This window comes from Mobula birostris, chromosome 6, assembly GCF_030028105.1.
Source record: "Mobula birostris isolate sMobBir1 chromosome 6, sMobBir1.hap1, whole genome shotgun sequence".
Classification (NCBI taxonomy): domain Eukaryota; kingdom Metazoa; phylum Chordata; class Chondrichthyes; order Myliobatiformes; family Myliobatidae; genus Mobula; species Mobula birostris.
In genome coordinates this window covers 92,806,733-92,821,878 of record NC_092375.1, presented here as the reverse complement: position 1 = coordinate 92,821,878, position 15,146 = coordinate 92,806,733, and the positions used below count along the sequence as shown (strand labels likewise).

The 15,146-nt window shown below is 41.3% G+C and overlaps 1 protein-coding gene across 1 annotated transcript; it reads right to left on the bottom strand.

Annotated features, from left to right (window-relative positions):
• Positions 1-10,145: 10,145 nt before the first annotated feature.
• Positions 10,146-14,917, bottom strand: kbtbd7 (kelch repeat and BTB (POZ) domain containing 7). The gene is made up of 2 exons (XM_072260862.1): positions 14,460-14,917; positions 10,146-11,834 (listed from the first exon to the last, which is right to left on the bottom strand). The coding sequence occupies exons 1-2, from the start codon at positions 14,889-14,891 to the stop codon at positions 10,341-10,343; spliced, it is 1,926 nt and encodes a 641-aa protein (XP_072116963.1). The 5' UTR covers positions 14,892-14,917; the 3' UTR covers positions 10,146-10,340.
• Between the last annotated feature and the right edge of the window lie 229 nt (positions 14,918-15,146).

Sequence of the window (15,146 nt, the reverse complement as noted above, 5' to 3'; positions counted from 1 at the left end):
GCGTTCACCAGCAACTTTGATGTGTGTTGCTCCCCATAATTATTTGCATTACCTCCTGTTTCCTCCACATGCAAGTTGATGGGTTAATTTTGCACTGAAGATCAATACATGGTACAGGCTCAGAGGAGAGTTAACGGATAGGTGAAGGGGGATGGAATTGTTCAGATCTGCTGTAGACTCAATAATTTTCTACATTTGGAAATATATATTATGATCAGCAGTTACAAAGTTACTTAAAACACTGGCTATCCATGCATACAGAGTGGATAAGGGAGCATAACCCTGTTGTTGGCCTATATGTAGAACCATTTCACTTGAAAAGTTACCAACCACTAGTAACATACAGTGGCATGCAAAAGTTTGGTCATCCCTGGTCAAAATGTCTGTCACTGTGAATAGTTAAGTGAGTAGAAGATGAACTGATCTCCAAAAGTCATAAAGTTAAAGATGAAACATTCTTTTCAACATTTTAAGCAAGATCAGTGTATTATTTTTGTTTTGTACAATTTTAGAGTGAAAGGAGCACCGTGTAAAAGTTTGGGCACCCCAAGAGATTTGAGCTCTCAGATAACTTTTACCAGACCTTAATTAGCTTGTTAGGGCTATAGGGCTATGGCTTGTTCACAATCATCATTAGGAAAGGCTAGGTGATGCAAATTTCAAAGCTTTATAAATACCCTGACTCCTCAAACCTTGTCCCAACGATCAGCAGCCATGGGCTCCTCTAAGCAGCTGCCTCGCACTCTGAAAATTGAAATAAATGATGCCCACAAAACAGGAGAAGACTATAAGAAGATAGCAAAGCGTTTTCAGGTAGCCGTTTCCTCAGTTTGTAATGTAATTAAGAAATGGCAGTTAACAGGAATGGTGGAGCTCAAGTTGAGGTCCAAGACCAAGAAAACTTTCTGAGAGAACTACTCGTAGGATTGCTAGAAAGGCAAATCAAAACCCCTGTTTGACTGCAAAAGACCTTCAGGAAGGTTTAGCAGACTCTGGAGTGGTGGTGCACTGTTCTACTGTGCAGCGACACCTGCACAAATATGACCTTCATGGAAGAGTCATCGGAAGAAAACCTTTCCTGCGTCCTCACCATAAAATTCAGCGTCAGAAGTTTGCAAAGGAACATTTAAACAAGCCTGATACATTTTGGGAACAGCTCCTGTGGACTGATGAAGTTAAAATAGAACTTTTTGGGTGCAATGAGCAAGGGTATGTTTGGAGAAAAAAGGGTGCAGAATTTCATGAAAAGAGCCCCTCTCCAACTGTTAAGCACGGGGATGGATCGATCATGCTTTGGGCTTGTGTTGCAGCCAGTGGCACGGGGAACATTTCACTGGTAGAGGGAAGAATGAATTCAATTAGATACCATCAAATTCTGGAAGCAAACATCACACCATCTGTAAAAAAGCTGAAGATGAAAAGAGGATGGCTTCTACAATAGGATAATGATCCTAAATACACCTCAAAATCCACAATGGACTACCTCAAGAGACACGAGCTGAAGGTTTTGCCTTAGCCCTCACAGTCCCCCGACCTAACCATCATCGAAAATCTGTGGATAGACCTCAAAAGAGCAATGCATGCAAGACAGCCCAAGAATCTCACAGAACTAGAAGCCTTTTGCAAGGAAGAATGGGTGAAAATCCCCCAAACAAGAATTGAAAGACTCTTAGCTGGCTACAGAAAGCATTTACAAGCTGTGATATTTGCCAAAGGGGGTGTTACTAAGTACTGACCATACAGGGTGCCCAAACTTTTGCTTTGGGCCCTTTTCCTTTTTTGTTATTTTGAAACTGTAAAAGATGGAAATAAAAAAGTAATCTTGCTTAAAATATTAAAGAAATGTGTCACCTTAAACTTTATGCCTTTTGGAAACCAGGTCATCTTTTACTCGCTTAGCTATTCACGGTAACAGAAATTTTGACCGGGGTGCCCAAACCTTTGCATGCCACTGTATCTACCTGAACTCTCCACCTCAAAATAAGCTCAACAGGCTTCTTTTTTAAACTTTGCAGAGGTAAGGTAGGTAGAACCAATAAACATTTGATCCTGAAGAACAAATTAATGTAGGTAGCCATTGTGAATTGCAGGTGTGCTAACCTATTACAATTTGACTTTATTCTCAAGAGGTGGAAGATGCACACAAAGCACAAGACTATTTTTCACACTCTACAGCTTATTCTGCTATTCAATCAGATCATGGATGATTTTTCAGTCTAATTCATACATTCTTATTCAACTTCCTTTTTCTTCCATTGTGGCATAGATTTAAACTTATTTAATAGTGTCTTCGAATACTTTTACTATGTTAGATGTTGAAAATCAAAATTATTGATGTATGCACCAATTAAGAACTGTAGAAGGGAAAACAAACTCTTGCGGTTGGAGACAGTAAAGAGCAGATGCTGAAATCCGGAGCGATATTCAAATGCTGGAGGGTGAAAGAGTCAGCAGGTCAGGCAGCATCTACAAGAGGAAATGGACAAAAAACTGCAGATTCTGCAATGTGGAGCAGCATATAAAAGATCTCAACCTGAAAAGTTGTCCATTTCCCTCCATAGACGCTGCCTGACCTGCTGAGTTCCCCCAGTTTTGTGAAACTTGTACGGTTATTGGTTAAAAAAATAATTTGGTGCCTCATGCTTGGGAAAACTTCTGAAAGTAGATAATTGCCTTCTGCTTGGCTTGGCATTGGAAAATGACTGCTCTTTCCAAGCCTCCCAATAAATACTAGTACTACTCACTTTTTTAATGTTATTAAAACCTCAAAGCAGTACAACTAAACTCATTTTCAAAATTTGTCTGCTCCACTTTTCATAAAGAGAGCAGCAGCCCCAGTCAAGACTTCATGCAAGATCCTTCACCAATGACTATTAACTTAAGACATTATAATAGCCTTGAACTCCATCATCAACCCAGTCTATATGACCCATTCAGCTTTTCCACCTCTGCTATCATAACTGGAAAGTAGATTTCAGATGATTAAATATGGAAATTAATTTTTATAAATGGATCTCATCAAATTATATCAGAATTATTACTAAATGGTTTACAAACATAAGACTACAATATATATTTAGATTTATCCAGAATCCTAAATAAAAGCATACTTTCAATGATGTATTACTGTTAATTCCTCTATTATCTGGAAATCTATCATGCCTTTTAAGCACAAACTATGCTTCCAGTTTATGGGGTAGAGAATTCCAAACTTTACCAGGGTTCAAGAAAAGAAATTACACATTTAAGTTTTAAATGGTTTATCCAATATTTTACTAACAGCCTAAATTCCTCAGCCAGGAGAAGTATCAGTGAAGTTCTCTTAGAACTTTGCACATTTCAATGTGGTCAACTCTTTCAAACGCCAAATAAGTGCTCTAGACGATTTAATTTCACCCTTTTTAACAGACCGACCACCCTAGGAGCCAATCAAGCACAAATACATCTTTTTAAGGAAACCAAATTTGTATGTGTTCTGGGTGCATTTCCATCAGGCATACTTTGGCTGCACTGTAACTCTTGTACTATATTTTTACGATAAAAGCTAATGTAGTTTTTGCTTTCCTAATGACTTGCAGCACCTGCAGAGAAGTGCCCAGTTCAACAATGATCTTAATGTTCTTGTTCTTGATCATGCAGTCACAAGTGATACAGCTATACTTTAAGCTCTGATTCCATGTAACTTGCTGGAAATCTGGCATGAAACTGTCCTCTGTAGTGTGCCCACAGCTCAGTGCGTATAGGCTATCTAGCCAGTGTGGAGTAGACTGGGAAATGTAGAGTTCAGCCATGCATCTTGGCTAGTACAGAGAATCCAGAGAGCAGCAGTACCTGCTTTGTGTGTTGACTACCCAAATCCTATGCTCTCACTCTGTTCAGCTGCACAAGCTCAGTGCTAAGTGAGTATAGTGAGACACTTGCAGTGAAACAGAGGGGAAGTCTTTAGCTTCCATCGAAAGTGCTGAGGAAAGTACCATACAGGTGATGAGAGAGCCCTTTAAGAGCAGGCATTGCCAGTCTCCAGCAGTGATCCAGGTCTCACTACTGAGCTCTAGCCCACACAACACCAGCCTTCATAATCAGCCTCTCCACACAGCAGATTTTGCATCAGGTTCCCAGAGCAATAATACTGACATCTGTCTAGAAAACCATATAAAAACTACAGCGCAGAAAAAGGCCTTTTGGCCCTTCTTGGCTGTGCCGAACCATTTTCTGCCTAGTCCCACTAACCTGCACACAGACCATATTCCTCCATACACCTCCCATCCATGTATCTGTCCAAATTATTCTTAAATGTTAAAAAAGAACCCGCATTTACCACCTCGTCTGGCAGCTCATTCCATACTCCCACCACTCTCTATGTGAAGAAGCCCCCCCTAATGTTCCCTTTAAACTTTTCCCCCCTCACCCTAAACCTATGTCCTCTGGTTTTTTTCTCCCCTTGCCTCAGTGGAAAAAGCCTGCTTGCATTCACTCTATCTATACCCATCATTATTTATATACCTCTATCAAATCTCCCCTCATTCCTCTACGCTCCAGGGAATAAAGTCCTCACCTATTCAACCTTTCTCTGTAAATGAGTTTCTCAAGTCCCGGCAACATCCTTGTAAACCTTCTCTGCACTCTTTCAACCTTATTTATATCCTTCCTGTAATTTGGTGGCCAAAACTGAACACAATACTCCAGATTCAGCCTCACCAATGCCTTATACAACCTCATCATAACATTCCAGCTCTTATACTCAACACTTTGATTAATAAAGGCCAATGTACCAAAAGCTCTCTTTACGACCCTATCTACCTGTGACGCCACTTTTAGGGAATTTTGTATCTGTATTCCCAGATCCCTCTGTTCTACTGCACTCCTCAGTGCCTTACCATTTACCCTGTATATTCTACCTTGGTTTGTCCTTCCAAAGTGCAATACCTCACACTTGTCTGTATTAAACTCCATCTGCCATTTTTCAACCCATTTTTCCAGCTGGTTCAAATCCCTCTGCAAGCTTTGAAAACCTTCCTCACCGTCCACTACATCTCCAATCTTTGTATCATCAGCAAATTTGCTGATCCAATTTACCACATTATCATCCAGATCATTGATAATAGATGACAACTAACAATGGACCCAGCACTGATCCCTGTGGCACACCACTAGTCACAGGCCTCCACTCTGAGAAGCAATCCTCTACTATCACTCTTTGGCTTCTTCCACTGAGCCAATGTCTAATCCAATTTACCACCTCTCCATGTATACCTAGCAACTGAATTTTCCTAACTAACCTCCCATGCGGGACCTTGTCAAAGGCCTTACTGAAGTCCATGTAGAAAACATCCACTGCTTTCCCTTCATCCACTTTCCTGGTAACCTCCTCGAAAAACTCCAATAGATTGGTCAAACATGACCACCACGCACAAAGCCATGTTGACTCTCCCTAATAAGTCCCTGTCTATCCAAATGCTTGTAGATTCTGTCTCTTAGTACTCCCTCCAACAACTCACCCACTACCAATGTCAAATTTACCGGCCTATAATTTCCTGGATTACTTTTCGATCCTTTTTTAAACAACGGAACAACATGAGCCATTTTCCAATCCTCTGGCACCTCACCCGTAGACACCGACATTTTAAATACATCTTCCAGAGCCCCTGCAATTTCAACGCTAGTCTCCTTCAAGGTCCGAGGGAATACCCTGTCAGGTCCTGGGGATTTATCCACTTTAATTTGCCTCAAGATAGCAAGCACCTCCTCCTTTTCAATCTGTACAGTTTCCATGATCTCACTACTTGTTTCCCTTAATTCCATAGACTTCATGCCAGTTTCCTTAGTAAATACAGATGCAAAAAACCCATTTAACTCATACAACTCTCTCTTCTTTATCAGAGTTGCAATATCCCTTGAGAACCAAGGTTCCTTATTCCTATTCACTTTGCCTTTAATCCTGACAGGAACATATAAGCTCTGCACTCTCAAAATTTCTCCTTTGAAGGCTTCCCACCTACCGATCACATCCTTGCCAGAGAACAACCTGTCCCAATCCATGCTTTTTAGATCCTTTCTCATTTCTTCAAATTTGGCCATCTTCCAGTTTAGAACCTCAACCCCAGGACCAGATCTATCTTTATCCATGATCAAGTTGAAACTAATGGTGTTATGATCACTGGAACCAAAATGCTCCCCTACACACACTTCCGGCACTTGACCTAACTCGTTTCCCTATAGGAGATCTAATATTGCATCCCCTCTAGTTGGTACCTCTACATATTGATTTAGAAAACTTTCCTGAACACATTTTACAAACTCTAACCCATCTAGACCCCTAACAGTATGGGAGTCCCAGTCAATTCACGCCCTCAACTTGTCTGCCTTCCCCGCAATACTCCTAACATTGAAATATATACACCTCAGAAGATTTTTACCACCACTCACAACCTTTCTATTTGTGGCTTTGCTTGAATTTTTAACATCATTTATTTTCACTCCAGCCCCACTGTCAGCTCTGGTACTCTGGTTCCCATCCCCCTGCAAATCTAGTTTAAAGCCTCCCCAATAGCACTAACAAACCTCCCTGAAAGGATATTGGTCCCCTTGTAGTTCAAGTGTAACCCATCTCTCTTGTACAGGTCCCACCTGCCCCAGAAGAGGTCCCAATGATCCTGAAATCTGAAACCCTGCCCCCTACACCAGTTCCTCAGCCACTTGTTCATCCTCCAGAGCATCCTATTCTTACCCTCACTGGCACGTAGCACAGGTAGCAATCCTGAGATTACCACCCTCGAGGTCCTGCTTTTCAACTTCCTACCAAGCTCTCTATACTCACTCTCCAGGACCTCCTCACTCCTCCTTGCTATGTCATTGGTACCGATGTGCACCACGACATCTGGCTGATCACCCTCCCACTTCAGAATGTCATGCAAGCGATCAGAGACATCCTCGACCCTGGCACCCAGGAGGCAACAAACCATCCTGGATTCTCTGTCATGACCACAGAACCTCCTATCTGCACCTCTATCCAGTCCCCTATCACTACCGCTCTCCTCTTTTTCTACCCTCCCTTCTGCACTGCAGAACCAGACTCAGTGCCAGAGATCCGGCTGCTGCAGCTTGTCCCAGGTAAGTCACCCCCCCCCCCAACAGTATCCAATGCGGTAGACTTATTGTTGAGGGGAATGGCCACAGGGGAACCCTGCTCTGCATGCCCTTTCCTCTTCCCTCGCCTGATAGTGACCCAATTTCCTGTGCTCTGCTCCTTTGGCGTAACTACCTCCCTGTAGCTACTATCTATATTCTCCTCATTCTCCCCAATGTCCGGAGGTCATCCAGCTCCTGCTCCAGTTCCCTAACGCGGTTTGTTAGGAGCTGCAGCTGGATGCACTTCTTGCAGGTGTCGTTGTCAGGGACACCGGAGGGCTCCCTGACTTCCCACATCCTGCAAGAGGAGCATTCCAACATCCTGCCTGGCATTCTCTCTACTCTAAACAAACTGGACAAAAAACTTACCGGAACCTACTCTGGCCGAAGCCTGTTGAGCCAAAGTCATCCTACTCTGCTCCCTCTCACTCCACTGCCCGCTGTATATGGTGGTCTGTTTTTAAACCTTGGCGTGCTACGTCATGTGCCTGCGCACTGCAGACCCTTCTCCCCGAGCAGTGTTTCCCTTTTTCTCAGCTGCTTGCTTCAACTGAAACAAGAACCGTTGAAAATTCCTCTTTTTAAACCTCGGCGCGCTACGTCACGCGCCGCGCACTGCAGACCCTTCTCCCCTTGACCTATATTGGTGCCGATTCCATGTGTGTTTTTGTTCCTGCAGGCTGAGCAAAGTACCAGTGACTTGCGTACAAGGACATCTAAGCCTCAGTCTCCCAGCATTTAAAAAGTTAAACTCCAATATTCAAAGACCAATGCTGAAAATGATAAGATGGATCATGGGACAGGAAGAACCATCTCCCTGCTTATGGGTTCACAGAAAAACCATTGTCTCCTCTAACAGTTTTGATCTTGAACAAGCAAAAAAGATAACCTTTTATTGAATATAGCAATAATAGTACAAATACATGAACTTTTATGGGTTAGCTGTCCATCATATAACAGGTCATTTTAACATCAAACTCAAAGCATTTGCTTCCTAAACAGCACTCAAATCTGAATAATCTGTTCTGCTGCCAATTTCCAGTGAAAAATACTTCAAATAGCAAGCTATTAAATCTCTACACTGAAAGGCAAGTTGGGAGGGTGGTGAGGATAGATTTAATAAACTATTGTTTATAAATGTGTATTTGACTGTAGCAATTTCAGCAAAGAATTTGTACAAACGTGCATCAATTAAAAGTCAAAACTTCTCATAAAACTCACCCTATTTAAAATATTGAAAAGATGAAATTACAGATAATCAATGGAATAGCTTAAATGCCTTATTTAGGAATAAATTATTCAAGTCAATAAATGGTTTTAAAAAATGCTATATACTGTTTAATGAAGTTCAAGCCTAATCAGGCAATAAGTTCAGCTGCCCAAGCCCTAATCTATGGAATTCCCTCTCAAACTCATCTAACCACAGCCCCTCTATCTAAAACCCTCACTCTAACTAAACACCCCTTTATGCAAACTAAGATACATTTTACCATGTTAAAGAAATTACATTAATACAAGTTGCTGCTACAGTTATGAGGGTTAATTTCCAAGTTTCTAGAGTCATTTGCACTTTAATGCTTTAAAATTGGAATTCTATGAGCATTTTTTTTAAACTTTAAAAGGATTGAAAATGTTCATTTGAAATGCCTCATTCCATTTGCTTAGTATAAACAAATATTTTTAAAATGACTGAACTGTCAAGGCAGAAACAGGATGAAATATGAAGTTAAGTCAATTCTAGTTCAAATGTGTTAAATTTAAGCTGCTTAATTCGAATTCCTTTATCAAATATTTTTAAATTAAGAAAATAACTTAATAAACAAAAGACCTCTTTAAACTGAAAATTTAAATCATGCACCACCACAGCCTCATGCTGGTACAAACTGAGGACAAATGCATCACCTAGCCAAAAAAAAAATTTAAAGATCTGAGATCTCCTGATTCAAATTTTGCTCTTTTTAACTGGATGTTGTGGTAATCTTTATTCTGTCTACTTCTGCCAGTTTCAGAACATTAGATGGTCAGAATGAGCAGGTTTCACTATGTTATTTACACAGATCTTCCCAAATAAGTAGAGCATTGTGCTGTTTAAATCTGTGCTGCCATTGAAATACATCATGGTTAATGTCTCAATAATGTTGTCAGAGAAGAGATGAAGATCAGCAAATAAAATACAAGTAGTAGGGCCGGGGTGATCAACATAAAACAGAAGTACTGTATGTGCATTTTGGATGCAAGCAAACACAGCCATTTCTCATGCATGAAATTACAAACATTCCTATTTGGCACATCTGTACTTTTGATGTCCATATAGTCAGCTTCAAAACAGTTCCAATTTTACTGGTCAGCTTTTAAATTGCTATTTTCGGGGGGGGGGGGAATCCACAAATTTATACAAATATGATAGATGTTGATATACTTTTCAAAAGGTGAATGTTACTTAATGACCAGTTTCTTTTTTTAAATGAGGATTTCCACCAAATGTATTTGGGTTCTACTAAGGAGATATAGAACATGGCTACTTAATCCATTTTTCCCCTACCAATCTGAAAACAATGCAAGCTTGCTGAGTTACCTGATTTCATTAAAGTCAACAGATTACCCAAATGAAGGATGAAAGAAAAATCTGGATTGTTCATATTCTTGAACTAGAATTCACTAAATGAACTAGAGCTGTGCATTCCCTAGAGAGCTGCAATAACCTTTGGCTTCTTTACAAAAGTTGCCACAGGCTGTTGCTAGTTTGCTGCTGTTTTACTAATTCTTCATGGATTCATAATCTTGTGTGTATTCATCATACAAGAATACGAGATTAAGTATCACATACAAGTATGTAATGTAAATGCAAATATGACAAGTAACCTCAGACCTCTGGTTTTACTGAGAACAATTCTGAACACGGTTAACCACCTGATCCCCATCACCAAAGTAATCATTTTTAAAATGGTGCTGCACACTTGAGAAGGGCCAGAACAAAATGCAGAACAAATCCGTGGTGTAACTGCCAATACAGAAAATCAATTTCAATGCGATTTTTATTTTCCTAGTTCTTTCAAACATACTAACATGTAACGCAAAAAATATAACTGTCTGTATTTGCCAAAAACTACCAGATCAGCAACAACCCCAAAAAAAAATACTAGTTACTTTTCACTATTTTTGACTCTTCTGTCCCCCCCACCCACATTAAAGAGCATTTAAAATATAGTTGGTTAGTTCCCACTTTGGCCATTCATATGAGGAACTCTATTATCTGGAGGGACTGAATGGCCATTTTGCTGTATTCGTTCAACTCTTAGTCCTCCTGGTGGCTGCCAAACATCATCTGAAAATGAACTTGAGCTCCCTGACTCTGAGTCAATATCACTTGAGCCTTCAAAATCCCAGTCTGCACTTGACTCACTGCGGATATCGTCCTCCTCGCTAATAAAGCTCTGCCCAGGCTCCAAGCATGAAGGGTATAGGCGTGCTGAAAGGCATATAAAGTCACTGTCGTAGTGTAGCAAACCCAGCATTGTACCAATGTTGACCCACTGATCATTACTTGCATCGTACTGATGAACAGTCACTCTGTTTTTCCTCCACTGTGGCACTATGGTGGTTATGAGAAGCAGTTTGTTGCCATGACAAACAATCTGAAAATTGTGGATATTGGCATCGATGGGGATATCACTGATCTTTCGCCACTCACCTTTTGAAGGGTTGTAAACTTTTATAACTGGGATGTCACAAATACAATAAATTTCTTCATTGAAAACACAAGCTTCCTGGAACTCACTCCGCTTTAAGGAAGCACAATTCAGCCACTGATTCCTTTCCGGCACATAGCATAACATCCTCTTATTATTGACCGCATACAAGCAGTCTCCAACTGTAATCAGCTCAAATGAATGCAGTGCATGAGGCAGGGGGGCTACAAAAATCCACTGGTTTCTTTGAATACTGTAACACTCAACTTCTTTAACCTTGAGGCCCGTTGACGGGTCACGACCACCCAGAATGTAAATGTATCCATTCAAATATGCAACATCCATCCCTTCTCTTGCCAGCAGTCGCTCTGCAAGTTGTTGCCAGCTATTCTGAACTGCATTATATACCCAGAGTTGTTTACTTGGCTGTGCTGCCAAAAAGATATCATTGTCTGGTGAAACACAGACAGCAAGTGAACTGATGGACTTTGTAAGGGCTGGACTAGTCAAAGGTGAAGACATTGCATAAATGTCACCTGAATAGGGATCATAACAGAGAAAAGGCTCCTTTCGATGGCCAAAAAATATAACCATCTCTTTAGCACTAAATCCAATCCTTTTTGAAGAGTTATGTATGCTGGTAGACACATCAACACCTTTGGGAGCAGAAAGGTCATCCAAAATGGAAAGAAGAGATTTGTTTTTGACAAACAACTGAGATTTAAGTGCATCGACATCCAGCCTGTCCTTCTCACTGAAATGATGCCATCTTACACACTTCAAGACTTCAAGTGCATGTGTAGCACGCTCGGTGATATTTGATTCAATCCACTGAATTGCCACTGTGCACACCTTCCCCTCGCTGTCAACATCCAGAGTGTCCAGTTTCAGTATCTCTTTGATCTGTTCCAGTGAAAGCTCACACAATTCCTCCGTTTTGCACAAATGTTGTAAGTTGCAAGCGATGAAAGCAAGTGCCTTTTCTTTCAGTTCCACGTTGTCAAAAGCATCTGCAAACTAAGGTAAAAAAATCAGTTATGGATTTGACAAGTGAGTTTTCACAAATGCACTGATTTAATACTCATTTCCTCAAAGTCTCAGCTAATCAAACACCTTTCAAAATATATCACAACTACTACGCATGTCCACTTGTCATCGCATATCCAAGATCCAAAAGAGTGTAATCCCATCAACATACTTGAGGTATGTTGGCAGATGGATGTTGATCATATGGGTCTTTTGTTTTACTTAAATAGCAAGCAGACAGATGGAGCACGTTACACAATACAAGTTATGCAGCTGCGTTGGTGCCGTACAGTAGCCTAAACAAGTGGTCAAATTAAAACATAATAACTTTTTATTGCTGGAAAAAAAACAAAATACATTTCTAAATCTATTCTTTATGGAACATAAGAATTGCTGGCTAAAAAAAAAATCCATGGACTACCTGGTTCACTGACAAGGGTAATCATGTAAAGCAAACTTTTTAAAGAGAAATCACAGCTATCAGTCTAAAACAGACCCAGACATGGTCAGGAAACCCCCACATCAATATTTAATGGATTTCAGAAACACAAATGCAAATTCAACCATTAAAGAAAACTAAATTTGCCAGATATCCCATCTCAAATTCCTCTTGCTTTGTATTCCTAAGTGTTATTTTCCAAAGGAAGTTTCAGGGAATTTTCTTGATGAACTGATTTCTATTCAGGAAGGAAACTGTGTGCTGTGCAGTGTAACTAAACTGCAGCATTTTTCACTGGAGGATATTTAAAGAAGAATGATATCAGGGTATGGCAAAAGATTAAGACACTACTGAATGAGAAAGAAATTTTGTTCAAGTGAAATGGAAACAAAAATGAGTAATCAAAGAGAAGATAGTTTGGGAAGAAAACAGGCATGAATGGAAGAACATTTATAAAAGGCTAGATCACATCTTGTTCCTGTAAGCTCAGCCACAACCTTAACCTCTAAATGGCTCAACCTTCCCTCAAGTCAAGTCATCCTAGACATCAATGAGGGAGAATAGAGGGAGTCTAAAACTACAACATTGAGACATTAGACACATTTACAACACTCAAGAATATGGATTTAACTTAAGACAGAAAAGGAAGCCATGACAGCTCATTAGAGAACTAGGCTGTAGTACTGAGATCCAAAAGAAATAAGAGCAAGAGAGTTAAAGATCAACAGCTCCACCATAAAAGGAATAAACATCTTTTAACTAAACACTGAAATGTAATCTAAAGAGTTAGAAATGAGCTTGCGAAGACAAAAGATGTGGTTGAGGTGAACAGACTTGCAACATACACTTTCTGGGCCAAAAGGTTTCCAGCTGCAGTGTCATTGAATACTTCTGAAGGAGGAAATGATATAAACTGAATTTGCCATTTCAAAGCCCATTCTTCAGATTGCCCACTGATTTTGGAAATGTTTCCACAGTGAAATTGTGGACTTTCTCATTCAAGCATAGGCAACTTTCAGGTGGAACACAGCCTGAAATAGACACCGCAAATCTGAAACTAATTTTCCATCATTTTGTTTCTACTGTTAAATACAAAACATCATAAGCACAAACGTCTCAAAGATCTTGGATAGAAAAACTGTCATTCAGAAAACTAATCCTGACTAGTAATGACTCCCTGCACTAGTAATCCCAATCTACACTAGGATTATTGAGTTAGAGACAAAATGTTTTTGTTAACATAAAATCCATTCGAAATATATGTTAATCTTACAAATATTTTAATAGCTGAAACATATTTATCATAACCAATTACTTCAATACTACAGATTTGTGAAAGACATTACATGACATTTTATATACAGGGAATGGAAGAATAAAATGGACCATTGACGGGCAGAAAATACTTAATTTAATTCTGTACTGTGTTTGGCACCTGGTTTAAAGGGCCTCATCAGGCACAGCCAGGGCCTATACTATCTTTTGCAAATGCATCCAGGTATCCACTGCACGTAGTTGACACGATCAGCTCAGCTTCAGGTAAGCAGGACTAGGAACAATACTTAAATCAATTAGGACAGTATCGTCTGAATAAAGGGGGACGAGGTGGGTTTTCAAGGGTAAATTTAGGAGTTAAAAAAGAAAGGACACGGTGATTGTGCATGGTAGCCAAATGGATAACGATCAAAGCAAGGAACAGTGTAAACAGAGTTCCAGGGCAAGGAAAAATTGTAAATAGACACCCCTTTCATGTTTTTTTACTGGAAAGCATGTACCATTTTAAACAGGTCAGTGAATTGCTGCAGCAAATAGAAACAAATGTGTATCTTCACTAGCAATTACAGAGATACACCTGCAATATGACCAAAATAAGGAAGTACATACCTTGGGAAATCACAGATCTCTTTTCTAGGCAAATCTATTATACCCTGAAAAGGACACAGGCGAGCCACACCTAGAGATTTGCTCTCTCCAGTTTAAAAACAGATACTTATATTGATTGGGGAGGTCCTCTCGTGGGGGGGGGGGGAGTGGGAAGAAGGGGTATTCCCCTCTCTCTGGAGACCGGGAGCGGTTCCACCCCACCCCACCCTTCTCCAGTGAGGGGGCGCGCCTCCGCCCCCTTCTGCGGTCCGTTTCCCCGCGGGAGGTGTGGGAGGGGGAGGAAGCCCGCTCACCTTTAAGATGCCGGCGCAGTTATAGAGGTCGAGGCGCCGCGCCATGAAGGCGGCGCAAGCCTGTCTCACGTACTCGAGCTGCAGCATGTTGGCCGCCACGTAGAGTTTCTGCACGCTGGCCTCGCACACGGTGACGCGGCCGGTGTAGCAGTAGTCGATGATGAGCGCCATCGAGTCCGAGTCCACGTCGTGGATGGTGACGCTCTGCTGCTTGCTCTCGAACAGGCCGCCCGTGAACATACTCCTGAAGTAGGGGCTGGCGGCTGCCAGCACGTTCCGGTTGCACAGGAAGCGGCTACCGCCATCCACCTCCAACGTTACATCCACCAGCAGCCGCGCATCGTAGAAGGACTTGAGCTCCCGGAGCAAAGCTCTGGCGTAGGCCGCGTCCTCCAGCTGCTCGGGACCCGCCAGGCACTGCAGAGCCTCCATCTTGTCCAACCCCGGTCCCGCAGCCCGAGCCCCGCCTCCTGCCCCCACCCAGCAGGAGGGCCTCTACCGCATATGACCAATCAGCCGCTACCATAGGCGAGCCTCTCTCTCCTTCATTGTCCCTTTTCAACGTCAATCATCTGACGTAATCGGCGGACCGTTGAAGGGCAGTGTTCGTATTCGCGCTCCAATACGCAACCCGATAAGTTCCAGAATTTTCTCCAGTTGAAAATAGATACAAAATTATAAAGTGAT

What these genes read in the sequence shown, in the direction of transcription:
- kbtbd7 (XM_072260862.1), bottom strand. Translation starts at nt 14,891, where the DNA reads ATGGAGGCTCTGCAGTGCCTGGCGGGTCCCGAGCAGCTGGAGGACGCG. An exon ending in ACTGCGCCGGCATCTTAAAG is followed by an intron (nt 11,835 to 14,459) that starts GTGAGCGGGCTT and finishes TTTTTACCTTAG; the next exon opens with TTTGCAGATGCTTTTGACAA.